At 42.3% G+C, this 24,867-nt stretch overlaps 4 protein-coding genes across 6 annotated transcripts; 2 read left to right on the plus strand and 2 right to left on the minus strand.

Moving 5' to 3' along the window:
• The first annotated feature begins 3,673 nt into the window (after nt 1–3,673).
• glrx2 (glutaredoxin 2) lies at nt 3,674–5,376 on the plus strand. 3 transcript variants are annotated; one of them, XM_061297987.1, is made up of 4 exons: nt 3,674–3,741; nt 4,401–4,467; nt 4,769–4,945; nt 5,056–5,376. In XM_061297987.1, exons 2-4 carry the CDS (start codon nt 4,402–4,404, stop codon nt 5,215–5,217), a joined length of 405 nt encoding a protein of 134 aa, XP_061153971.1. In that variant the 5' UTR covers nt 3,674–3,741; nt 4,401; the 3' UTR covers nt 5,218–5,376. The 3 variants fall into 3 exon arrangements, with proteins under 3 accessions (XP_061153971.1, XP_061153970.1, XP_061153968.1); XM_061297986.1 differs by lacking the exon at nt 3,674–3,741 and adding an exon at nt 3,748–3,911; XM_061297984.1 differs by lacking the exon at nt 3,674–3,741 and adding an exon at nt 3,925–4,320.
• A 142-nt stretch (nt 5,377–5,518) lies between these two features.
• Nucleotides 5,519–9,296, plus strand: uchl5 (ubiquitin carboxyl-terminal hydrolase L5). The gene is made up of 11 exons (XM_061297983.1): nt 5,519–5,760; nt 6,127–6,190; nt 6,250–6,355; nt 6,870–6,995; nt 7,097–7,158; nt 7,277–7,407; nt 7,544–7,607; nt 7,750–7,852; nt 8,413–8,526; nt 8,697–8,795; nt 8,942–9,296. The coding sequence occupies exons 1-11, from the start codon at nt 5,685–5,687 to the stop codon at nt 8,984–8,986; spliced, it is 990 nt and encodes a 329-aa protein (XP_061153967.1). The 5' UTR covers nt 5,519–5,684; the 3' UTR covers nt 8,987–9,296.
• Nucleotides 9,297–13,135: 3,839 nt separating this feature from the next.
• rgs2 (regulator of G protein signaling 2) lies at nt 13,136–14,782 on the minus strand. The gene is made up of 5 exons (XM_061298223.1): nt 14,593–14,782; nt 14,429–14,518; nt 14,187–14,248; nt 13,853–14,019; nt 13,136–13,767 (listed from the first exon to the last, which is right to left on the minus strand). The coding sequence occupies exons 1-5, from the start codon at nt 14,670–14,672 to the stop codon at nt 13,588–13,590; spliced, it is 579 nt and encodes a 192-aa protein (XP_061154207.1). The 5' UTR covers nt 14,673–14,782; the 3' UTR covers nt 13,136–13,587.
• Nucleotides 14,783–21,578: 6,796 nt separating this feature from the next.
• On the minus strand, nt 21,579–24,411 carry LOC133167082 (regulator of G-protein signaling 21-like). The gene is made up of 5 exons (XM_061297617.1): nt 23,955–24,411; nt 23,695–23,754; nt 23,391–23,455; nt 23,135–23,301; nt 21,579–22,983 (listed from the first exon to the last, which is right to left on the minus strand). The coding sequence occupies exons 1-5, from the start codon at nt 24,026–24,028 to the stop codon at nt 22,795–22,797; spliced, it is 555 nt and encodes a 184-aa protein (XP_061153601.1). The 5' UTR covers nt 24,029–24,411; the 3' UTR covers nt 21,579–22,794.
• Nucleotides 24,412–24,867: the final 456 nt, after the last annotated feature.

The following is a 24,867-nucleotide window of genomic DNA, read 5'->3' on the forward strand; positions in this document are numbered from 1 at the left end:
AAGACCATGCACAATTATTTTGATTTTGGATGCCTTATCGGTGACACTCCTACTGCAGGTTTTGTGGCTGGTTTGGAATTGCTGCTCCCCTCATCTATTTGGGAGTGTGTGCTTATTATTTGAACCCAGAGTTCATATTGTCCCAGCTGCCTTTGCAAACGGCAGAACGACAGAAATGACAATCAAATAACAACACGGTAAGTATATTACTTCAGGACTGTACAAAATAACAACAAATAGGGGTGGACATTGTATATCTTCAGTAAAACGTAGCAAAATAACTTCAGAGCCAAGTTGCAGTTATGTACACAACCAATCGTTACAATTAAGAGTGCATATATCTCTCCGGGATCAATATTCTAAGATCACTATCTGACTTTAGCACCAAAACAAAGTAACACTCTCTGCGTCCTCAACCAACCGCTTCTTGTCTGCTTCTGTGCTATCTCAAACAGATTATTGGTCCGCTGATAAAATGTTTATTGTAGCACAGGTTCTTGCTGTAGTTAAAAAAAAAATCCCATTGAACACTGGCAGTTTGCTCTGGGGCCTCCAAAGGCAGCTGATAAAAACGACACCGAGGGAAAAGATTCTAAAGAAAATACAAGGGAAGCAGAGAAGAGTTGCAAGATGGATGGCCAACTTGCACAGCCAGCAGGGCAACACTTTACTTATCTACCGCCACCCACAGCGCTGGGGGCTGAGGATTATTAGCGATAAAGGCACCATCGGACACAGTTGCTCACGACGCAAGCCATGTTTTTTTTTTCTTTTCTTTTCTAAATGCAATTTCCGACTGACTGACACATTTGATTGGCAAATTTAATGAAAGCAGTGTGTGAAAAACAAGTACAACTAATACACGGTAGGTAACTGACTTATTATTATTATTATCCGTCCGTCCGTCCGTCCGTCCGTCCGTCCTTCCATCCATCCATCCATCCATCCATCCATCCATCCATCCATCCATCCATCCATCCAAGTGGAGGAAACCGGAGTGCCCGGAGAAAACCCACACGGGCTCGAAGAAAACATGCAAACTCCACACAGGGAGGGCCGAAGGTGGAATCGAACCCGCACCCTCCGAAGCGGACGTGGTAACCAGTGCACCACCGTGCTGCCTATTATTTTTATTATTATTATTATTATTATTATTATTATTATTATTATTATTATTATTATTATTATTATTATTATTATCATTATTATTATTATTATCATTATTATTATTATTATTATTATTGTTATTATTATTAATAATGTTATAATTATTATATGATATGCTGTGGCTGCAGCTTTAATAAGAAATGGCACAACGAAGCAACTGTGCCCTCTTGTGTATAAAACGGAAATAGCACATATCATCACAATTTGACTACTGTTGAAGGGAAACTACTGTAAGTGGAGAAATTCAGTTGGCCTTCTCAAAGGTCAAGACAGGGCAACTCGAAACACAATTTTGGAGGGTCCGGTCTTAGGTTCGTTTTATTTTTAAACTGTTTTAAATTCAATTTGCTTTACTCAACTCATTATTAGGGTTAGTGCATTATTGGACTCCAGCACATACTATAAAATGTCATGCTCAAATTCATGCTATTAGCTAATTCAGAGACATGATAAAAATGATTCATTAATGTGAAAATTTAAAAACTGAAATGACACTCAAGTGAGCCTTTCACCATGTCCATTGTATGACTTCCCTTTTTAATTAATGAGGTGCCAGGACCCACGCATCATTAAAAAAAACACTATCCATCTATCACAGTGCGGTTGACCTTATTCATTGGCTACCAGACAATTAACACAGATCCGTGGAAGTGGAGTACACAAAGCGTTTCAGCCTCTTCCTCGAGGCCGTTTTATTTGCCGGCCTGTATCAAGATCTCAAGGATTACTGTGCTCAAGGAACCGTGAAATGTCCTTTGACACCTTGAGCCTCTGAAACAAGTGCCATCCGCTTCTCCTATCAAAGAAAACACATGCTGGCTAGCACCCTGAATTCAAAGAAGGCCGACCCCAAACCTCCACGGCGACAAGCGCGCGCGTGCATGCACATGTCTCAAAGTTAACCTGACGTGCCACCAATCCAGTTTGTGGCACCTGCAACCCCCCCACCCCCCACAAGTCCCTCCAGCCAAAGCAACAATTGGCGGTGACAGCAGGAAGGAGATACTAACTTGACACATTGTACTAACCTTCCCTGAAACAAATGTCAGCGCCAACAGCACAGGCTTGCTCGGGCGACCCGAGCCACTGCGTCCAATCTATCAAATGAGATGCGCAGAAACTAAAACTGACTCATGGCAAAGAGAAGCATGTAGGAGTTGCCGATTCATTTCAAAACAGCAAACCAAACAAGAGTGCCCATTTGAAATGTCTGCGCTGCTGCGTTTGCTTGATTGCAGCATCTTCACTCAGTGGTCTTTGTTGTCAAGCAGCACAGCCCCAGCAGGGCTGCAGTCACACAAGGTCCAAATCAGTTTATTAGCTGCAAAACGTTGGGCAATACAGGCTGCGGTGAAGAGTTGAGTCAATAAGTTCAGTCACAGCACAAAACAATACTTCTGCTCAGTCAACCACAGGACTATTGCCAATCAAAACACAGTGCTCTTTTATATTGACTTTTCTTTATGCTTCTTTTTCAACATTGCGGTGAACCCAAATTATTCATTCAATAATTATTCATTCAATAATTGTGTGTAGATAGATAGATAGATAGATAGATAGATAGATAGATAGATAGATAGATAGATAGATAGATAGATAGATAGATAGATAGATAGATAGATAGATAGATAGATAGATAGATAGATAGATAGATAGATAGATAGATAGATAGATAGATAGATAGATAGATAGATAGATAGATAGATAGATAGATAGATAGATAGATAGATAGATAGATAGATAGATAGATAGATAGATAGATAGATAGATAGATAGATAGATAGATAGATAGATAGATAGATAGATAGATAGATAGATAGATAGATAGATAGATAGATAGATAGATAGATAGATAGATAGATAGATAGATACACATTTTGTTCCTTTTCTTGTTTAAAAAAATCATGCATATATATATATATATATATATATATATATATATATATATATATATATATATATATATATATATATATATATATCTCCATCCATCCGGACCGCTTAGTCCCCACGGGGGTCGCGGGAGTGCTGGAGCCTATCCCAGCTGTCATCGGGCAGTAGGTGGGGGACACCCTGAACCGGTTGCCAGCCAATCGCAGGGCACACAGAGACAAACAACCATTTGCACTCGCACTCACACCTAGGGACAATTTGGAGTCTTCAATCGGCCTACCAAGCATGTTTTTGGGATGTGGGAGGAAACCGGAGTGCCCGGAGAAAACCCACGCAGGCCCGGAGAGAACATGCAAACTCCACACGGGGAGGGCCGGAGGTGGAATCGAACCCGCACCCTCCTAACTGTATATATATATATATATACACATATATTATATATATATATATATATATATATATATATATATATATATAAATAAAACAAAAAAATGTGTGTCCCTCTCTATCACAAAAGCTTTGCTATATGCTGTATGCATGATTTTTTAAACAAGAAAAAGAACAAACAAATGTCTGTCTATTACAAAAGCTTTGCAACTGCATTCGACGCCTCCCATCACCATCACATGTGTGACGTCAGTTAGCTGCGACGAGGGTTGTGCTACTACTTCCGGTGTTGATGTAAGTAAGCGTCAAGCCAACAAGGACGTAGTAAACAAACGAGATGACAATCATTAGTTGCAATAGTGTTACGAGTATCCTCTTAATTGACTGCATATTTTTATGGTTATTACAATTTGTTTTTGTTGATGTGGATTTCTTTCTCGAGTGGTGTGGAACCGTTGTCGAAGGTCATTATGTGCATTATGCAGTAATTTGCTATCTCAACAAGTCAATACACACAGCATTTTACCTCTATGGATACTAGAGTCTGAGTAAAACTGACGATCATTCCATTATGCAAAGATTAGCTCTTCTGCAGTGTGGGACTGTGCCCCATCGTGAGACACTGGCCAAGTGGCCAGTTTTAAGGTGTTCACTACGTCAGCCAATTTGGTTTCTAATCCAGGATTAACCACACGCACCACGCCTGTGCAAATCAATTGGTTACGACATGAAAACGAGTGCAACAACGCAGCTTCCAAACCCGTGAGCTGCAGAACCACCAGTCATGGATCTGCAGAAGTTAACACCGGCAACTCTGTACTTTTACTTCATCCTTACTTTGACCAGTTCTTGCGATGTAGTGCCATTTTCAAGGTCACGAGAAGCGCTTTCTATGATAGTCATAGTCGTCAATGTTGTGGATTCTTAAGTAAGTGCATTTCATCTTGTTTCAGAATGGGGAATTTTGCATCCTCCACAACGAGAGGATCAACCAGTGCAGGATGTGTAAAATTTGTTCATGTGAGTAGAGCCCTGAATTAATATTAATAATTAGAAAGGTATAGATGATCATGTCTTGTTCCAATCCACACAAAAGCAATGAAAATGCAAATACTACAGCTTGGTGCAATGAAATGATTACATGTTTGATGATGGGCTCACAATTACAACTGTTTTAAATGCAAATTGACATGAACAGTGAGTCTTGGGTGTCATTTGTTATATTGTGCCTGGGATGCCAGGCCAGTGATACGCCTGACATAAAAGATTATTTTTTTATTTGTCTATGACAAAAAAAATCATATATTTTGAAACCTTTCAGGAATTGGTATCCCAGAACTGCGTTGTGATATTTTCCAAGACCACATGTCCGTACTGCAAAATGGCCAAAAATGTGTTCAACGAAATAGGTGCCTCTTACAAGGTCATCGAACTTGATGAACATGACGACGGGAGGAGACTACAAGAGGCCTTAGCTCAGATGACCGGTGCCAGAACGGTGAGAATTTGACGATGCTTCTGGGATTTGTGTTTTGAATGTTTGTATTAAAAAATCAATTTTCTCAACTTAGTCATGCAATATGATAAACACGAAATGTTTGCATTCAGGTACCGAGAGTCTTCATTAACGGTAACTGCATCGGCGGCGGCTCGGATACCAAGCAGCTCCATCAGCAGGGCAAGTTGGTGCCCCTGATCAATCAGTGTGCTCCCTGCCACGATCGCAACTCGGAAGGCTCGGGGAGTGGACGCTTTGAAGCTGCACAATGACTAACCGTTCTTTGGATGTCTTTCAATTATGTATTTATAAATGTTAACTAAATTGTGCGCTCCCACCTGTATATTGCTGAAGACTGTTTTAATTCCATACATTTTTTCAGGAGATGATCTCTGAACAATAAAAAAAAAAAATTCTTGAAAAAATTGTAATGTCTGTGTGGAGTCCCCTGTATTTACTGAATTGATGCCAATAGAGATGCATTTGGGGAACTGTATTTGTTTTTTTAATTTATTTATCTTAAATTGCTGCCACCGCCCGCCACCGTATGTACGCTGTGCGGCAAAACGAGCGCACCCAGTTTTAGCACGCATTGCCCGGTCACGGTCTCCATCCCGAGTGCAGGCAGCACTGACATTAGCTCGACTACTGAAAGAAGCACCCTTGGAACAAGCTAGCTCGGGCTTTGCATGCGGTAAATGTGCCCTGTATCTCGACCGCATTGACAACATTGTTCGTCATGGCTGGAAGTGCGGGTGAGTGGTGTCTCATGGAGAGTGACCCCGGGGTGTTCACGGAGCTGATCAAGGGGTTCGGTGAGTGATTTGAACTGACTCAAATGCGAATGCACTACTGCTGATTTATGAAGCTAACTCTTGTAGCTTGCCGCACAGCTAAAGGGAAGTGCACAATGAGCTGTGCGTTTGCAAAACGACTACGTAGGCTAAATGAAAGAAGCCCCACTCAATAGCGGAGCAGTCATGCTGGCATGTAGCACATTTTGCATGACTCGTTAACGTTTCTGCGCAACAATAAACACATGAGCTAATTGGTTAGCATTACTCAGCGTTCAAAAACGGCGCGTGAAAATCATCCCTTGGTTTTGAACGACTCCACTTTTCAAATCTGTTGGAATTTTCAACATTCTAATAATGACATCCCGCGCCTTTGTGTCAATTCAGGTTGCAAAGGTGCACAGGTCGAAGAGATATGGAGTATGGATCCAGAGAACTTTGACAACTTGAAGTATGTACAATCAGTGCGCTTTCAAGGACATGCGTTTTCATTTACAAGCTCTCTTGCAGGCCTGTCCATGGATTGATCTTCCTCTTCAAGTGGCAAGCGGGTGAAGAGCCAGCAGGATCCATTGTACAGGATTCAAGACTCGACCACATCTTCTTTGCCAAACAGGTGTGGTTTTGCACAGTCAACATGACATCTGTATGGAGTAGTCCTGACATCTACCTTCCTGTTGCCAGTGATCTCATTTTATGTTAGTCTATTAAAGAGCAAAACACAACAAAGATAATCAACCACCTCACTTCATTTTTCGTGATCTGTAACGACTGTTAAGGATCAGAAAAATGTATTTGCAAAAAACTGGATTACCCAAACCTGCAGTGCACATTTAATGTAGTGGTTGAACATTGCAGGAAGCTCACACTTGTAAATCCTCCAGTGTGACTGAGTTAAGGCAATTCTGAAAAGAAGAGTGGGCCGAGTTCCTTGACAGCTACGCAAAAGTTGGATCACCAACTAAAGGTGGCCAAACCAGTTATAAGAGCCACAAGCAAAAACATGTGCGCATAGGTTTGACTCCCCGCCCCCCTCTTCATCATCATTCAGAAAACTCAGCCTGTCTTTATGCCCTATCGCAAATGGGAAGAGCATTTCCGTAGTCCTCATGTAAGCTTGCTGATTTCAGGTCATCAACAACGCTTGCGCCACCCAGGCCATCGTCAGCGTTCTGCTCAACTGCTCCCATTCCGACATGCTGCTTGGAGACACGCTAACTGAGTTCAGAGAGTTTTCACACAGCTTTGATGCTGCAGTATGTTTCTTCATATTTGCCGTTTCACAATTGCTTTTTTACATCTACTCTTGGAACAGTACTTTGAAAATGAAACGTGGATGTCCTGTTTCGGTTCACAGATGAAAGGTTTGGCTCTGAGCAACTCGGAAGTTATCCGACAAGTTCACAACGGCTTTGCCAGGTAACCTCAGTCTGCAAGATTCTTTTTGATTGACGTGATTTTTAATTTGTGTCATGTACCAGCTCAATTTAAATGGTTGGTGTCCATCTTAATTGTGAGTCTTGATTGCAATTTACAGGCAGCAAATGTTTGAGTTTGATGCAAAGTCGTCCGCAAAAGATGAAGACGCCTTTCACTTTGTGAGTTACGTTCCCGTAAACGGTCGACTTTACGAGCTGGATGGACTTCGAGAAGGACCAATTGACCTCGGTATGTACGCAACAAAGCCACATCTTGATCGCGGCATTATATAAAGAAAAAAAAAATCACACCACGCATGCAGAACCAAAAAAATCCAAGAAGCCAAGCAATAAAATTCCTTTGGTTTACATTTGTTTCTCACCAGGTGCCTGCAACCAGGATGACTGGATCAGCGCTGTCCGTCCGGTCATTGAGAAAAGAATACAAAAGTGAGTATCTCCACCAAAAGCTGTCACGTATGCTCACACTGACAAAAATATACTCTCATAATTGTTTGTAATTCTACATAATTGCCATTGAGTGTATTGTTTTGCCTTTTGCCGCTACGTGACATAATCGCATTCCCATCAGATACAGCGAGGGAGAAATTCGTTTCAATCTAATGGCCATCGTGTCCGACCGGAAAATGATATACGAGCGGAAGATCGCCGAGCTTCAGACTCAGCTGACTGAGGTGAGAGAGCAGAACAGCTCCGGACGGGAACATTTCACCCTATTTGAGATCCTCTTTTCCCGCTTCAGTGGACGTTGGTTCGCTTTCAATCCTTTTGCGTCACATAGCAACAAACACCCAAGACAACCAATTGCAACCTAAAAAGAAAAAATGCGTTGAAAAAGAATCAGGCACGCTGCGTTACAAAATAAGGCGGCACACTAAGAAACAACTTCACCAATACATCTTGAACAAGATTGTTGCTCACTTTCTGTTGCCCTGTACCCTTTGCTTACTTAGTTTACGCAATGCCCCGTACTGCCAGTAGCACAATGAGAATTTTCCCGAAATACCTCCATTCTTCCATTACGAGTGTCATCTTGCAAAGTTGTTCTGACAAAATGCGCAGGGTGACAGAAGGTCAGCCAAAATACTGTTGATGTTTCTTTAGCGTGCGTTCAATGAATGCGGAGTGGCTGATTCTAGCAAATACGCAGATGAGCGATTTCCATTTCATTTTGATAAGAAGACAAGTGACGGAAAGGCCTTCATCTCAGCCTTTTGCCGGGGCTCGTTTCTAGGATGAGCCGATGGACACGGACCAGAGCGGCACATTTCTGAGCTCCATTCAGTCGGAGATTGCAAAGTACCACCTACTTATCGAGGAAGAAAATCAGAAACTTAAAAGATATAAGGTCAGTGTCTCTTCAACTGTCCTTTTGCACTTGACGCTGGCTTTTTTTATGTTGGCATGCAAGTGTGTGTTGACTGTTTATTTTTGTTTCATTTTTTTAATCATTCTTGCAGTTTTTTTTTTTCTTTAGTCACCCACTTCCTCTCTTTTGGAATGTGTTAATTGACGCAGGTTGAAAACATTCGACGGAAGCACAACTATCTTCCCTTCATTATGGAGTTATTGAAGACGTTGGCTGAGCACCAGCAGTTAATCACTTTGGTGGAGAAGGTGAGATGACTTGCATTTTTTATTTTTAGGCTTCCAAATGTGCTTCTCAAACCAGATGGGGTAGATCTAAATAAACAAGTACAGATAGTCTTGTGTTTTCTTGATGAGACTTCCTCTTGACTTCTCTGTTTTATCTCTTTCGCCAGGCAAAGGAGAAACAGAGTGCCAAAAAAGCCCAGGAAGCCAAGTAATCGTAGTCATCGTCACCCTTGAGAAGCCACTCACGCACGCACGCACACACACACACACACACACACACGCAGTCCTGATTTTACCCGTGAGCCACATCCAGATTGTGCACATCTGCCAGATTCACGTCCATGGCCGTCGGGTGTCCTGCAAGCACGTCCTTCCTGCTCTTTGTATGCATCCAGACTTGTGAAATGCATTGCAGGTGTAGCAGATGACACTCTTTGTGTGTTCTTCAGATGATGTGCATGATTGAAGGAAAAACATGCTCAAATTGTCTTATTTTCATAATAAAAGTGTCACGTTTGTAAACTGGTGTGTTCATGACAGCAGGTCTCCATTCAGTGTGTGTGTTTGTGGGGTGTGTATAATCCCTATATATTTGTGTGTGTATTTATAGATAGATAGATAGATAGATAGATAGATAGATAGATAGATAGATAGATAGATAGATAGATAGATAGATAGATAGATAGATAGATAGTAGTGTTACTGTAATTCTTTCGAAAGTCACGTAACTGGTCCCTGACTACCTCCTACTGGTAAAGAAGAGGAATTACAACAATCAATTTTCTTGCTCTGAGTCTCCCTTGGGTTATCAGCTGGTCCTCATCCATCCATCCATATTCTGTACCGCTTTATCCCCACGAGGGTTGCGGGCGTGCTGGAGCCCATCCCAGCAGTCATCGGGCAGTAGGCGGGGGACACCCTGAACCGGTTGCCAGCCAATCGCAGAGCACACAGTGACAAACAACCATCCGCACTCACACTCACACCTAGGGGCAATTTGGAGCGCTTAATCAGCCTACCAAGCGTGTTTTTGGGATGTGGGAAGAAACCGGAGTGCCCGGAGAAATCCCACGTGGGCGCGGGGAGAACATGCAAACTCCACACAAGGAGAGCCCGCACCCTTCTAACTGTGAGGCGGACGTGCTAACCAGTGCACCACTGAGCCGCCTCTGGTCCTCGTATTTATATTAAATGCATCCATATGGAAAGCCTTTATTGATTTAAATCGAGACTGGATTCGTGTTTTAGATACCTAATTCACTTCACTTTAGTATATTTTGCCTCTTATCTATAATTTTTATGTAAAATGTTTCTCCTTAACAGATAACTTCAATTCAGGAGTAAATATCGGTGATTTTGAAGTGAAGTGTAGAGTTCTGTTATTGTCTCTATTTCACGGTACCTAGAATTTATAGAAGCCTGATAACATTTAAAGAGTAGGTTTGACTATCAAGAATTAATAATTAATTCTGTTTTTGTTCATGCAAGAGATAAAGTGCTCAAATCCATGCAGCCAGATTTACCAGTGAATGTACATTGGTTTAGTGTTGCGCAATCCGCCCCAAGCACATACCCGACATGAGTGTGCGTAAATGGCAGTTTTAAGTGGAAAGGATAATGTGCACAGTCACTTCATGCTTTTTCAGTTTTCTGACGAGTGGAGCTGATTTTTAAATCGGCAAAAGTGACGTCATTAGTCCTCGTCATTTGTCCAGAAATCTAAAACATAAACAGTGGATCGAAAGAATGTAGCCAAAGCGGATTTACAGACATCGGTGGCACGTCTGCAGTCATCCTATCTATGCGTGTCTCTTGTGAGTGGCATTGTTAAATTTGGTTGCTATTTCCGTACAAAGCATACATGCGTCATCTTGCAGTTCCCTCTGAATGTTTTTTAGCATGAACTCAAGTGACCCTATTTCTACTTCCACAATGTTAAAGCTTCTGTGCTGAATTTAAAGAGATGCTGCTTTCATTGGCTGGTCAGGACAGTATTGACTCCCACAACAGCGCAAACGCCCCTTTCCACCCGTATCTACCAGAAGAAGGAAAACTCCACCTGCCCACATTGTGTGCCTGTTTGGGGTCCGTGACACGTCTGCAAAGCAGAATGTGTGCTGAGCCTATTTTGGGCACCAGTGTTTACATAACTGCACCCACGCACACCTCAAGTACTCCCTCGGATACGCTGGTCTGTCGTTAAGATAATTTCAAGTAAGAAATGAAAACCTGCAGGTTTTACTACAAGCCCTCCAAGAGATAAATAGCTTCCGACGTACGGTCTGACGTCAACCTCACTGACAGCAAACAATGTATGAATTCACTGCGAAGGCGCAATTACGCATCAGCGTGACTTCAATCATCACGAAAGTTTTTTCAACCATAATGAAAAAATAAATAAAAAACTGTGACTGTCCTCAATTGGACCAGATCGAGATCCAATCAACTTTTTTCGGACAGATCTGAAATAAATAATGAATACCTATGTATATATTTCCTAGTTTGATTCTAAATTTGAGAAGATTCTATTCTTAATTTTTTTTGAAGAAAGGTGTTAGATATATCTAATATGTCTAATATTAGACATGCAAAAGCAAAGACAGTTAATAAATTAATGACGCTAACTGAAAATCTACTTTTTTCTCACCACTGAGATGTACGTTACCTATTCCCATAGAGGTGGTTGGAATAAGAAGACAGATGTTCACCGGCATGGCTTCCACATTGAACAGCAAATGCGCAACGGGCTCGGGGGATAGTCTGCCATCAGTCAGAGTTTTGAAATATAAACATTTTATTTTAGTTTGATGACCGGGCTGCTGGAGGGGACATTTGACCAAAAGAGGGAGAAATGTTGTTTCGGTGGAATGTAGCTACACTGCCATCATCCGCTACTGGGAAAATATTATGAATAATGTCAGAGATGGATGCTTTGGGCCATTTAAAAAAAAAAAAAACTTTGACAAAAAACTGTGTCTATGCATCCACACACTAACAGTATCTAATATATTGACCTTGAAGTATTACCGTTTTTTCCGTGTATAATGCGGGAAATTTAACTAATTTATTGTCCTAAAATCTGGGGTGCGCATTATACATGGGTACAATATTTTTTAATTTTCTTTTTTTTTTTTTTTAGAAAATCATGGTACAACAAAACCAACAACAGGACTGACCGACAAAGACGTGGAACAAAAAGACAGGGTGACATTACCAAAGACAGGAACAGAAACCAAACAGACATCATGACAGTAACACATGCAATGATCCGACGGTGAGCGAGGGGCAGACAGGACTTAAATACAAAACACGTTACATTGACTGAGGTGACACAGGAAGAGAGGGGCGACGCGAACAGAAACTATGGCAACCTAGACACATAGCAAAACTGGGGACGAGACATGACAAATCTCCCTCGAAATAAAACTTGAAATCACCTTTCTTCTTGTTTGTTGTCAATTGCGCATCGCATTCAGCCATCCTGCCCAACACACTTAGTCAGTAAAATTCATAATTGACGACACATCGTTTGATGCGATGGTGCAATCCTTGATGGTGTGTTATTGTCAAATATTGTTTGGTTTTTAATCTCCATCGCAAACCGGATATCATACGGAGTCCGCCATTACAGATGCGCAGAACGGATGCGCAAGACACGTCAGCTATATAAAGAGTGAGAGTTGTTTTCTTCTTATTAGTTTCAATTCACTGTTTAATTAGCAGTTTCAATAAGCAAATAACAAAATGCGTATTACAGGTAATATTTTATTTCACAACACTTTGCCTTGTTCCTTTTGTCTCTGCTGTTCACTTCAAACACGCTCCATACGACCGCAATGCTCTCGTATCAGACGCTTGCTCGATCACCTGCTCGTTTGCTGTCACAATGTACCCTACACAAATCCGAAACATTTGTTGCGGCTCCGAGTCACGACGAGGGGCAAGTTTTGGTTTCCAAGGGTGTTTTTATTCCTCTTCAACTTCTCTCCCATACAGAGCCGCCTTTTTCACATGTCCGCACGTCACTTTCCTCTCTTCATTTTAACCTGATCGCGGTGGTGCCTTTACGGGCAGTCGGAGAAATCAATGCCAACAAAAAAAATTACATCCAGCCTAGTTAAGACCATACCAAAGACTATAAAAATGGGACCCATTGCCTCCCTGCGTGTGTGACGATCATTGGAACTTAAAAAAATAAAATAAAATAAATAAAAAATTGGGTGCGTATTATACATGGGTACAGGCTTTTTTCTGGCATCAACATGCCATTTTTAGGGTGCGTATTATACATGGGGGCGCATTATACACGGAAAAAAACGGTAACCAAAAATAATCAGAAAGACTGCACCATTGAAACAAAGTCCATTGATAAATACATTTTAATGACACACTGGGCCTGCTGTCCCAAACGTATTACATTAACAAATAATATACATCACAAGGATCTTCTGATGGTCCAATTCAATGTGAAAACAAACTTGAAGGTAATTTAAATGGTACCCCTTGTTTGCAGTGCTGCAAGTGGGCGGAGGGTTACGGTGTCAAAGTAGTTCAGTCATATGACGATATTGGCGTATACTGTGTAACATGCAACGATCATTTCTAAATGAATCAGTCAAGAAAATAAAATAACTTGAGTCTCATCAGTCTGTCACATCATGCTCCATTAGGACATCATAACATGAGCTTATGGAAAAAAAAAAGAAGAAGCCTAAAACAGCTTCACTTGTGTTTCCCACGCTGCTGCTCAGAAACAGGATTGGGGTCCCTTTGTTTGAGAAAGTCATCTGTCCATTTATAAAGTTGAGAGCTGTTAGCGTCCTCTCCTCGCCGTCGTCAAGAGTTCATTGTAGAGGTCCGAGTGGATGAACCTTGGGTAGGAGTTGTTCTCCATCAAGCTGTAGACTTTGCTCTGGGCCACCAGAAAGCTGGCCACGTTCGGCTCGTTGAGGCTCTGGATGATTTTGTTTTTAGTGTAAAAGTCCAGATTGACCTGTTCCGAAGTAGAAACACTATCATGAAACTCTGGAGTCTGTTTTGCGAAGTTGGTCGAGCAGAAAAGATAATTAGGTCATTACCTCTTTGGGAGCTTCATTTTTGACAAACTCCTCGTAAATGCTGTTGGCTTTGGACATCACTTCTTGGTGTGACGAGAGCATCCGGAGATCCTCGCAGGCGTTCCAAAACTCCATGTTCTCCTCACAGAACTCGGTTTTCAGGAAGATAAAAAAGGCCATCTTGCCATCTGTGGTAGGCCGACAAATACAAGAGACATCATCTGCCTGCCCATTTGAGCTAAGCTGACATTAGCTGACGTTGTTTAAAGGACGTATGGCAATAAAGCCGTCTGAGCACACACAGCGGCTGACCTTTGAAACCAGTTTGCGTAATTGTGGCTCGAATGATGCTTACGTTTATGATCGAGGAGCTTGTCAAGTGACTGCGCCCATTGGGTCACTTCATCCGCTGTCAGTCTGAGAAAAGAGAGAAGATTTAGTTATAATATGTGCTCGGTCATATTTTCATAAATGTGCCTAAATGACATATGTCCATTACAACAGACATTCAAAATAACGTCAATGAAAAAAAATGGATGCAAATACAATATGCTGCTTATTACCTATCAAATGCAAATATGATTTGATTAAATATACCTGTGTGATTTGTTTTTCATTAGATTTGAGATTGGTTGGGCTGAGTTTGTCTTCAAGAGGAGTCCTATTCTATTTTTCCAGTTTCTGCCCCTGGAAGAAAAAAAAAAAAAAAAGTTTTATAGCAGTAAAGGTCAGATGTACAATATAAACTGGATGTCACTTACTTGATGGCCATTTTGTCTTTGGACGGTTCGGTGGGTTTGCTGCAGTCAGTAAAAGCTATGCTCCAGTGACAATCCTTCATGGTTGGATCTGGTCTGGTTTCTCTCTGATTTGACTTGCTGCCGAGTGCCCAACTTTATAGTTCCCTCCAGCGGAGCCAACAAGGAGCAGGCGGGACCGGCGGCACAGGTCTTTCATGCCATTGGCTCTCACACCCAAAGCAGTCCTGAGGGACTATCATTCCACCGTTTGGCCGAAAATACCTCTTCTCTCTCTCTCTCTCTCTCTCTCTCTCTCTCTCTCTCTCTCTCTCTCTCTCTCTCTCTCTCTCTCTCTCTCTCTCTCTCTCTCTCTCTCTCTCTCTCTCTCTCTCTCTCTCTGTCTCTCTCTCTCCTCTGTCTCTCTCTCTCTCTCTCTCTCTCTCTCACACACACACACACACACGCACGCCCCCCCCCCCCCCCAATACGCACACCCTGGGTGTGTACTGCCATTGGCAAAAATTGTCCTTTGAACACAGTGTGCAAGAATCCTACCTCACAAATCACACGTCGAGCGACTTCCAGAATGATGACTCACGTTTGACGTGTTGCCATCATGATAATTAAGTCATATCCTCACACAGCATTCAAAACAGAGACGAGGAATAATTGTGTAATAATTGGTGTTTGGACAACAATTGAGGGAAAACATTTAGCTTTCATTTTTTTTAATGTGAAGCTTCTTTTTTTTGGCGGGGGTAGTACATTTCATATCCCACAGCCAACGCAGACATACACACAAGGAAGTCCAAAAAAGTCAAATAGCTTCCAAAGCTAAACAGGAATTGGGCTCTTTGCAAACTTTGTGGAAGTTTTAGCACATCTTGCACAAACCGGATTCGGTTGAAGTTGGGAAATTGTGTAAAATGTAAATTTAAAAAAATACAATGATTTGAAAATCCTTTTCCACCTGTATTCAATTGAATACACTACAAAGTCTATATATTTATTGCTCAAACTCATAAACTTTATTTTATTTTTCAAATAATACTTAATTTAGAATTTCATGGCTGCAACACGTGCAGTACAGGTTGGGAAAGGGCATGTTTACCACTTCGTTACATCACCTTTCCTTTTAATAACACTCAATAAACATTTTGGAAGAGAGTAGACTAATTCTCTTCGCTTCTCATGTGGAATTCTTTGCCATTCTTGGTTGATGAACCGCTTCAGTTGTTCAACAGTCCGGGGTCTTCCCTGTCGTATTTTACGGTTCATAATGCGCCACACATTTTCAATGGGAGACAGGTCTGGACTGCAAGCGGGCCATGGGAGAACCTGGACTCTTATACTTCAAAGCCACGCTGTTGTAACATGTGCAGAATGTGGCTTGGCATTATCTTGCTGAAATAAGCAGCGGCGTCCATGAAAAAGACCTTGCTTGGATGGCAGCATATGTTGCTCCAAAATCTATATGTACTTTTCCGCATTTATTTTGCCTTCACAGGGTAAGTCACCCATGCCATGGGAACTAATGCACACCCATACCATCACAGATTCTGGCTTTTGAACTTTGCGTTGCGTTGATAACAGTCCGGATGGTCCGCTTCCTCTTTGGTCCGGAGGACACGACGTCCAGTGTTTCCGAAAACAATTTGAAAAGTGGACTCATCAGACCACAAAACACTTTTCCAATGTGCATCAGTCCATTTTACACGAGTTCAGGCCCAGAGAACCTGGCGGCGTTTCTGGATGTTGTTCAGAAACGGCTTTTGCTTTGCATGGTAGAGTTTTAACCCACACTTACTGATGTAGTGATGAACTGTATTTACTGACAGTGGTTTTCTGAAGTTCTCCTGAGCCCATTTGGTGATATTCTTGACACACTCATGTCGGTTTTTAAGGCAGTGCCGTCTGAGGGATCGAAGGTCACGGTCATTCAGTCGTGGTTTTTGGCCGTGCCGCTTGCGTGCAGTGATTTCACCAGATTCTCTGAACCTTTTGATGATATTATGGACCGTAGATGTTGAAAACCCTAAATTCCTTGCAATTTTGCTTTGAAAAATGTTGTTCTCAAACTGTTCAACTATTTTCTCATGCAGTTGTGGACTAAGTGGTGAACCTCGCCCCATCCTTGCTTGTGAATGACTGAGCATGTTTGGGGAGGCTCCTTTTATACCCACTCATGGTACCCAAATAGCCTGATCACATGTGGGATGTTCCAAATAGGTGTTTGATGAGCTTTTCTCAGCTTTCTCTGTATTTCTCGCCACCTTTCCCAACTTCTACTGGAAGTGTTGTAGCCAGGAAATTCAAAGTTAATTATTATTTGCCAAAAAACAATTAAGTGTATCAGTTTGAACATTAAATATGTTCTCTTTGTACCGTAATTTTCGGACTATAAGTCGCACCCGAGTATAAATCGCACCAGCCATAAAATGCCCAAAAAAGTGAAAAATTAAGGTAGTGTATTCAATTGAATAGGGGTTGAGAAGGATTTTCAAAGCTTTGTATTTTGGTTTTATATACATTTTACACAATTTCCCAACTTCAAGTTCAGTTTGTAGATGTGTGTGACATTCAACTGCAGTTTGCTGAGAAACTGTCAAAACAGCACATAGCAAAACATTCTTTTTTATGAAAATATGCATGCGTGTATAGAGCATGTAAACATGAAACACTAAAATGAAAAATTATTCATCGTTCTGCTGTTCTGAACTAGTGTGTACCTATATTTCCAGTAAAATGTACTGCACGTTCAACATCACATCCCGGAGGGATTAAAAGAGAGAACAAAATGTTATTGTCAGGATAAGACACGCCGTGGACGCTACCCTGCGTCTGCACCACCCTGCGTCTGCACCACCTGTTGCGTTGCAGCAGTAGGAGCCGTGCAGAGCGAAAACACAGCGCTGACTTCATCTGTTTATTATGATGTGCAGCGCTCGTATGTTTGCAAGTGGACGCTGAGCAGAGCCAAGTTTCCACTAAGGAACAAGCTTGGCGTCTGACGCAGAAGAAAAGGAGGTTCCCAGCAATGTCTGTAGACGTTGTGTTCACTTGGGCTCATTGTTTTTGTTCCTACCTTTAAATAGATTCATTCCAAATCAAAACAGTGACTGAAAGTTGACCAGATGCACAAACATTAGAAACAGTAAATCAATGTTTCCAAACATATTTGACGTAGCAAAACTTACAGATTATGTTTTTGTCTAATGTGGAAGCTGCGAGCCCTCAGTCTCCTTTTGCAGAACTTGGGCTCGGTTCAAATAAAAGGTATTGAGACGTCGATCCCTCGTCTCATTTCCATCTTTTGACGTCAAAGGCCAAATGTTTTTCCTCCAGAGCCAAAATGTGGACATTGGCGTCATTGTTCCGACACTTGTACACAAAAATGTGTGCTGCAGCTATCGGATGTGCTTTATGTGAATTCCTCGTCAGTTGCCACCAAACCAGATTCTGCAATTTTTGGCACACCGACGGGATTCCGTTGCCACTAGGGGTGTAACGATTCATCGATACACATCGATTAATCGATATAATGCTCTACGATTTATTGGCATCGATGCTAAACGTAAACATCGATTTATATCGCCGTGTTTGACCTCGGACATTAGACGCGACTTTATTTTGAAATCCAGTTCATTGTTGCTTGCTTCCTCTTTCCGGGCGCAGTGCGCGGCGTGTTGCGTTGTGAGCAGAGCAGGCATGTGAAAGGGGAGTCGACAACTAGTACGCGGCTCCTGGGCTGGTGCTATGGCTAGTGTCCAAAAAGACGAGGAAATTTGCTCCCCTTTAGGCTTCAAGTCATTTGTTTGGAAGCACTTTGGATTCCTAAGCAAAGATGGCTCAACGGACAAGACACGTGCAGTTTGTAAAACCTGCCATGCGGTGATCAAATATTCAGGGACCACGAATCTCGCCGCACATTTAAAGAAAAAACACGACATCAAAGTTCAGTGTTAAAATAAGCAGTTTGTATACTACAATACTCTTGTAATTTCCTAAATAAAGAGTTTGCAGTACCTTGTTGATTTTGCGTATGAATTGTCATAAATCAGGATATTGTTCTATATTTTCTATTTAAAAAAATATGTATATATCGATCGTAGAGCACTATATCGCGATATATTGTGATGAATCGCAGCAGGTTTTAAGATATCGGCAAATATCGTATCGTAGTTCTTTGTATCGATATGATATCGTATCGTGTAAAACCCGCGATTTACACCCCTAGTTGCCACCACTCTACTTTCACTGAAATCAGCGCCTTTGTGACATTCGTACAACGTGCTCCAAATGACTAAGCACGCACTCTTTTGATTCGTCTTCCAAAGTAGGGAGTGCCATTTAATGTGAACATCCTTTTATGGTCATCAATTATTAAAATGAGTCACGCGTGAGCATCAACGAGAAGCTCGGCAGTGTTATTTGGCCTTTCATGGACACAGCAGCTAATGCTAAAGCTAAAGCTTCAATCGCAATTGATGTTGTGTGTGTTGGCGCAGTTCAACATTTATTTATTTTATTTTATTTCATTTATTTATTTAGACAGGACAGTACCAGGTGCTAATGGGACGTCAAACGCTGCGTGCGTGTTCGCTTCTCTTCCGGGGGGTGGGGGTTGCTAATGGGACGTCAAACGCTGCGTGTTCGCTTCTCTTCAGGGGGATGCAGCCATTTCTGGGGACTCGCGGTAAAAGTTTTTCTTCGCTTGATTTCATTCGTGTGGCGGGCTCCATCTAGTGTTAAAACTGAGAAGTGCAACAGAGTTGAGCTCAAGCTTCTTGTGCGGGCCATATTCAATTATGTTTTCAGAATTTGCTGCGGGCCAATAAAAACTGGACCGCGGGCCGCAGTTGGCCCGCGGGTCGTAGTTTGGACACCGCTGATATAGACGTATATACAAACATCCCAGTGTAAAACCACTCGGAATTAGCCGGAGCTAAATATCATCCGTTGTCCTCGTGACATAGAACATAGACAGCACAGACAGACAAATAGACATTAGACATTACATTAACTCAGCCCGACAGAGCAGACATACAGATAGAATACATTATAGGGAGATAAAAAAATAAAAACATAATATAAAAGGTTATATCCACACTGTGGAAAAACATGTCTGAATTGGAGGTCGTACGGTACCGGCTGACTTATGATTCACAAATGAACTTGAAACCGGGAGAAAAGCCACGCAAGCAGGGGCAGACTCCACACAAGAAAACGGAACATCAGATTTTGCAAAGCAGCGAGAGAGGCCCAATGTCTTCGGAAGATTAGCAACTAGGAACAGTGGCTGACTAATAGAGTGAGGTAGATTGTAGCAAGACTGGTTTATCTAAACTTGTAATCTTCCAAGAACTTTGGCACCTCACAAGTACAACCGATGTTATACAAGACACTCATGCAAATGTCGTTCGACAGGGAGAATTGATACTTGAACGCATGACTTGCATTGCTTTGAGATGATCCAGGTCGCTGCGGACGGATGTGGGATGGCTGTCGGGTCTCAGGTGCTTTGACAACCGGACCGAGGCCATCCATCTGCTGCGGGGGCTTCACAGTTAGTTCGCTTTTGTGATGAATGTCATTTTAGAAGCCATTGCATTTTCGTATACTTAAGAAGGTAAGTATTATTTCACCGTGAGGATCAAAATGATTGAAACAGAGTCACTCTCGGACGAGTGAACGAAGCTCATTATTTGTATGGTATAGAATGTTGGGTATTGCGCAATTGACACATCTTCAGCAAAACGCCTCGAGGCAACATTGTCTGAATGACTCTCAAGGGTGTCTCGCTCGAGTGGTGTCATGAACTTGCTGCAGCTACTGTTTACAGAGACGGGTTGCCAGGGCAACCATTCAAACTCACATTTACAACGAATGGCAATTTAGCGCCTATGAAGTATGTAAATGCACGTTTAGGAATATGGATGAAAGCCAAAGAATAAGAACGGAAGCATGATTCAACTGCAAGCGGTGGTGCACACACCTTGCTCATATTTCCGTGCCAGGCTCATTATCAGCTTCTGATCTATGAGATGCCAGGTTAAAAACCAATTTGCCCTTTGCCGCACATACCAGAAAGAGCCGCTGACTGATGAGCTAAGCACGTTCTGCTATGATGACGAAATCTGATGATTTCATTTTCGGCTTGCGCAACCTTCACCTGACTTGACCCATGCGGACAGCCCGGCCTGACTTCCGCCGTCCTGACAATGCGAATGCTCGTCTGTCTCTACATCGTGAAAGGCTGACGACCGCTCCAGGGTGTAGTCATGCCGAAATGTCCAGCGGCGTGTCAACCTGAACAGAACAAGCAATTAGAGACCATGGGTTTGAATATTATGATTCACGATTGGCTGAGCAACAAAAAATACTTTTCCCAGCCAGGGACGGCTGCAGGATTATTTCTGTCCCGGCGCTTCAGGGGGCTTGACCGATACACGGTGTATTGGCTGAGATAATAATGAACATGTATATTTTGGAATATCAAATCAAATGCTGGAGGGATTTAACTGTGGCCGCGCAGATTACTGACAGGGCTGTAGTCCCGCCCTCTAGCACCATCCCTGGCCCCAGCACAGTAATAATGGACATTTATGGACAACTATGAGTATTCCAATGCTTCACTGTACTATTTTCGTTGGATTTTTCTCTACATGGTTGAAAATAAATCTTACTAAATAAGAAAGATGGAATCTAAAGTTTTTCTAGCAATTATCGAACATGACATGGCTTTAAATATGTGACACATGCACTGAATGGGCACACCCAGCAATTCTTTTCGAGTGGTGGCATTAATTGACGCATCTAATTAGAATTGTGTCCTCGCCCTGTCTGGGCTGCAAGTGTGTCGCAAGGCACACACATCCATGGCAATAATAAATAATAGCAGACAAACAAAAGGTTTAACATGATTGGCTTCATTTTGATGAAGATGGCAATTGAAATAATTTAATCATTTAATCTATTTGTAATCATTGACATAAAAAAAAGCACTTCAACAACAGCAACGCGCTACGTTATTGTGTGAATTAACAATAAATAACATCATGTTTAACTTATACCTAAAATACTTTACATTTTAAATTGTAAGCATTTCAACATCATGCTTTGAGCTGGGTGTAGATTTGCAAGAGTGCAACATGCAATGTCCATACATAAAATCAAGCGTTGACATTTCTGTGCTGCAAAAGGGAACGGTCGACTTCTATTATGGCCGGTCGTCAGCGTAGAGGAAAGTCACTCATAAAAAAAAAAAAAAAATGAAACTGTCATTCGGATGCCACTCAAAAGTCAGTTAAAGTGTCACAGAAATGGAGACGTGCAACAATTGCATAGTCTGACTTAAACTACATAAGTGCAAAAGGACAAACTGGGCAGATGTTGATGGACTTCAAAATAAGGACATACGTGAGTTATTTATGAGTATGTCTTTTGAAGAATACGTCTTAACCTTAATGGGTCGAGATGGAGAAATAAATCCTCAACTTTGAATCATGAGCCAGTTTTTTTTTTTTTACTCCTCTAGATGGCACTGTTGGATGACCTCAAAGGCTTTAGGAAAAGTCAGTATACTTTCATCCCAATGTAGAACAGACACTATCACTTAAAGACTGATTCATGAGGCAAATTTGAAGCGTCACGCTGCCTTCACTCCACATCGGAGCTGTAATGTTGGGTGAATCGCAACAATGGCCTGCCTCCCATTGTCAATGAATGTATGAATGAATAAACACTTGAAAAATAATGATAGCATAGTATCACCATCTTCCAAAACGCACATATTGAAGTTAGTGTGATTCTTACATTGCAATCTTTATCGTTTATCACAAAGGAAGCAACTCTGCAAAGACGGGCGGTTGAGGTCTGGTCTGTTGTATTTGCGTGCGTGCGTGTGTGTATGTGTGTTGTCAGCTCATTGATCAGAGCAGGTGTCAGTCGTTCAGAGTTTCTAGGTTTGCCAAAAGCCGCAACAACTCAGTTGCATCCCGTCATTTTAATTTTCTTCAGGAGTGGTGGCAGGTTTTCTTGAGTCCTTTCACATTGACAGGTGCACAGTGCTCAGTGTGGAAATCCAAAGTGGAAGGCCCGGTGACGACTTCTTGGCCTTTTCCGTTTGTGTCTTATTGACCATCCGACAAAACCAATCCTCTCTGCTGAAGAGGGTCCAGCTTTCCAGTCATGAGTTGGATGTCCGTTGGCGCGCTTTCGCTTTCATCCCTTTGTGGCGTCGGCCGAAAGGTTTTCCAGTAGAGTTCTGTAAATGTCCGAGCGCAGGAACCGCGGGTACGAGTCTCTTTCCATCAGCCCGTAAACCATCTTCTGAGCATCATCGAAACAATGCACGGTGGCGCTTTTGACGCTTCGTTTGATCTGCTCACGAGTGTGATAATCAATGTTGATCTGGAACGAGGCAGATGAAGGGCAAGTTAGCAAGCGCATGGCCGTCGCGTGTTAACAAGTGTGGTGGATGAGGCCTGTCATGAAAGTTCCAGGACTAGCGTCACAAAAGATGTATTTCAAATACAAACTACACATGGCTGTTTGAAATTACCTCTTTGGGAGATTCCGCTTTGATAAATTGTTCATAAATTTTCTTGGCTTTGGACGTCATTCGAAATGACGACTTAATCTTCTTGTAGTCCTCGCAGGTGAGCCAGAACTCGATATTCTCATCGCTGTATTCAGATTTCAAAAAGTTGCGAAACGCCGCTAATCCGTCTGCGGGGGCCCATGAAAAACACACAGCGGACCCAAATGACATTTCGCTTCACGTTGTCTCAAAAATCTGGCTATTTTCCCCGACTTACATTTGGAATCCAAAAGGTGTTCCAAAGACTGGGACCATTGCTGGGTATCTTCTAAAGTCAGCCTGCTGAGAGAGAAGACAAATTCTGTTACGCAAGCAGATTCAAAAACAACACACGCTCCCAAATTTGGGGTCAAATCAAGAACCGGAGCCGCCGACATGTTGGTGATGCGACATGTCGCTGAGCCCGCTGTGCCAAAGCAAACATGGCCTGAATCCTTCCATAGGACCATAGATGGAAATGAAAAGAGCAGGCCAGCTATTTTCAAACTGAAATCTGCAAAACACTCAATAAGCCTCCTTACCTCTCAGAACCGGATGAGTGCGAGAACATGCACTGGAGTCGGCACATGAAGTTCTTTCCGCTGTACGGATAGAAGAACAACATCAAGACAAGTTTGACTGGAGTCAAATTGATTTCAAGTCAATCTGCCCAAGAATGTCAGGCATGTTGTTGTAAGATTGAAAATCAGGATTTATTTTCAGGCGCGAGATCTCCTTGCTGACGCTGGACAAAAAGTCAACGAGGTTAAAATGTCAAATGACGTTTGCTTGTTTGACTCACATGTTGCGCTTCCTGTCATCTCTGTCCATGATGAAGTGGTGCTGTGCAGGTGCTTGGACAATTAGGCTTGGCATTGTTTTGTTAAGTCCAACTTCTCCGGCTCCCGGTCCGGGTCATGCCGCGGCTGAGAAACACTTGCCCGAGCCTGAGCCGGCTGCTTTTTATATCGAGGTCTCCTGCTGCTGTGGGCAGGGGCTTCTGGGATACATCAGCAGCCTGAAGAGGAAGCGCCCCTTCCTCCTCCTCCTCCTTCTGTCTCGCAAAGAACAGCAAGTCGCACTTGACTGCGTTGCTTCCTCCTCTTGATGTTGGACTCGCTTGCAGCGTATGCCTTCTTGTTCTTTTGTTATCTATCTTTTCTCAACCCTACCCCTGCCATCCCTTTCCCGACAGGCCAAACTGTGTTGACATTCTTTTTAGTCTGTACAATAGATGCAAATGACCAAAACGGTGACTGCGATAGGCAAATTGTGACCTTCGCGGGCCGCCGCCGGCTTTTGCTGTTATTCCTCGTCGAAAGCATGTTACGCCCCTCTCTTTGGCGTTCTTTTCACCTCCTCTTGCCTAAAAGCGACCATTAGTTCAAATGAAAAGGAGAAGTCCCAAAACAGAAGAACACTTGAATGCAACACTGATGTTAAGCAACGCAGTTCGTCTATGACATCATGATGAGTTAATCATGAAAAGGCAAACTGTAGTGTGGACAGAACATTGCTTGTTTTGCTTAATTTGTTTGGATTGACATAAGAGTGGAAGACATGTATTTGCATTCATCTGGTCGGTGGCCATTTTGACAACGGTTCACACGTAGAGGTGGAGACAGATTTGTGAGCGAAAAGCAGGTAACGTAATGGAAAATATTTGGGGTGGTGATTAAAACTTCCAGCAGCACAAGACGGAAAAACGTGTGAAA

The sequence above is a fragment of the Syngnathus typhle genome, linkage group LG14 (assembly GCF_033458585.1).
Source record: "Syngnathus typhle isolate RoL2023-S1 ecotype Sweden linkage group LG14, RoL_Styp_1.0, whole genome shotgun sequence".
In the NCBI taxonomy this organism is placed as follows: Eukaryota; Metazoa; Chordata; class Actinopteri; order Syngnathiformes; family Syngnathidae; genus Syngnathus; species Syngnathus typhle.

What these genes read in the sequence shown, in the direction of transcription:
- glrx2 (XM_061297984.1), top strand. Translation starts at nt 4,232, where the DNA reads ATGGATCTGCAGAAGTTAACACCGGCAACTCTGTACTTTTACTTCATC. An exon ending in GATGTGTAAAATTTGTTCAT is followed by an intron (nt 4,468 to 4,768) that starts GTGAGTAGAGCC and finishes GAAACCTTTCAG; the next exon opens with GAATTGGTATCCCAGAACTG. An exon ending in AGATGACCGGTGCCAGAACG is followed by an intron (nt 4,946 to 5,055) that starts GTGAGAATTTGA and finishes GTTTGCATTCAG; the next exon opens with GTACCGAGAGTCTTCATTAA.
- rgs2 (XM_061298223.1), bottom strand. Translation starts at nt 14,672, where the DNA reads ATGAAGGATTGTCACTGGAGCATAGCTTTTACTGACTGCAGCAAACCC. An exon ending in ATGAAAAACAAATCACACAG is followed by an intron (nt 14,249 to 14,428) that starts GTATATTTAATC and finishes CTCTTTTCTCAG; the next exon opens with ACTGACAGCGGATGAAGTGA. An exon ending in CAAGCTCCTCGATCATAAAC is followed by an intron (nt 14,020 to 14,186) that starts GTAAGCATCATT and finishes GGCCTACCACAG; the next exon opens with ATGGCAAGATGGCCTTTTTT.
- LOC133167082 (XM_061297617.1), bottom strand. Translation starts at nt 24,028, where the DNA reads ATGCCAAGCCTAATTGTCCAAGCACCTGCACAGCACCACTTCATCATG. An exon ending in GATGACAGGAAGCGCAACAT is followed by an intron (nt 23,755 to 23,954) that starts GTGAGTCAAACA and finishes CTATCCGTACAG; the next exon opens with CGGAAAGAACTTCATGTGCC. An exon ending in CACTCATCCGGTTCTGAGAG is followed by an intron (nt 23,456 to 23,694) that starts GTAAGGAGGCTT and finishes CTTCTCTCTCAG; the next exon opens with CAGGCTGACTTTAGAAGATA.
- uchl5 (XM_061297983.1), top strand. Translation starts at nt 5,685, where the DNA reads ATGGCTGGAAGTGCGGGTGAGTGGTGTCTCATGGAGAGTGACCCCGGG. An exon ending in CACACAGCTTTGATGCTGCA is followed by an intron (nt 6,996 to 7,096) that starts GTATGTTTCTTC and finishes TTCGGTTCACAG; the next exon opens with ATGAAAGGTTTGGCTCTGAG. An exon ending in GTTCACAACGGCTTTGCCAG is followed by an intron (nt 7,159 to 7,276) that starts GTAACCTCAGTC and finishes TGCAATTTACAG; the next exon opens with GCAGCAAATGTTTGAGTTTG.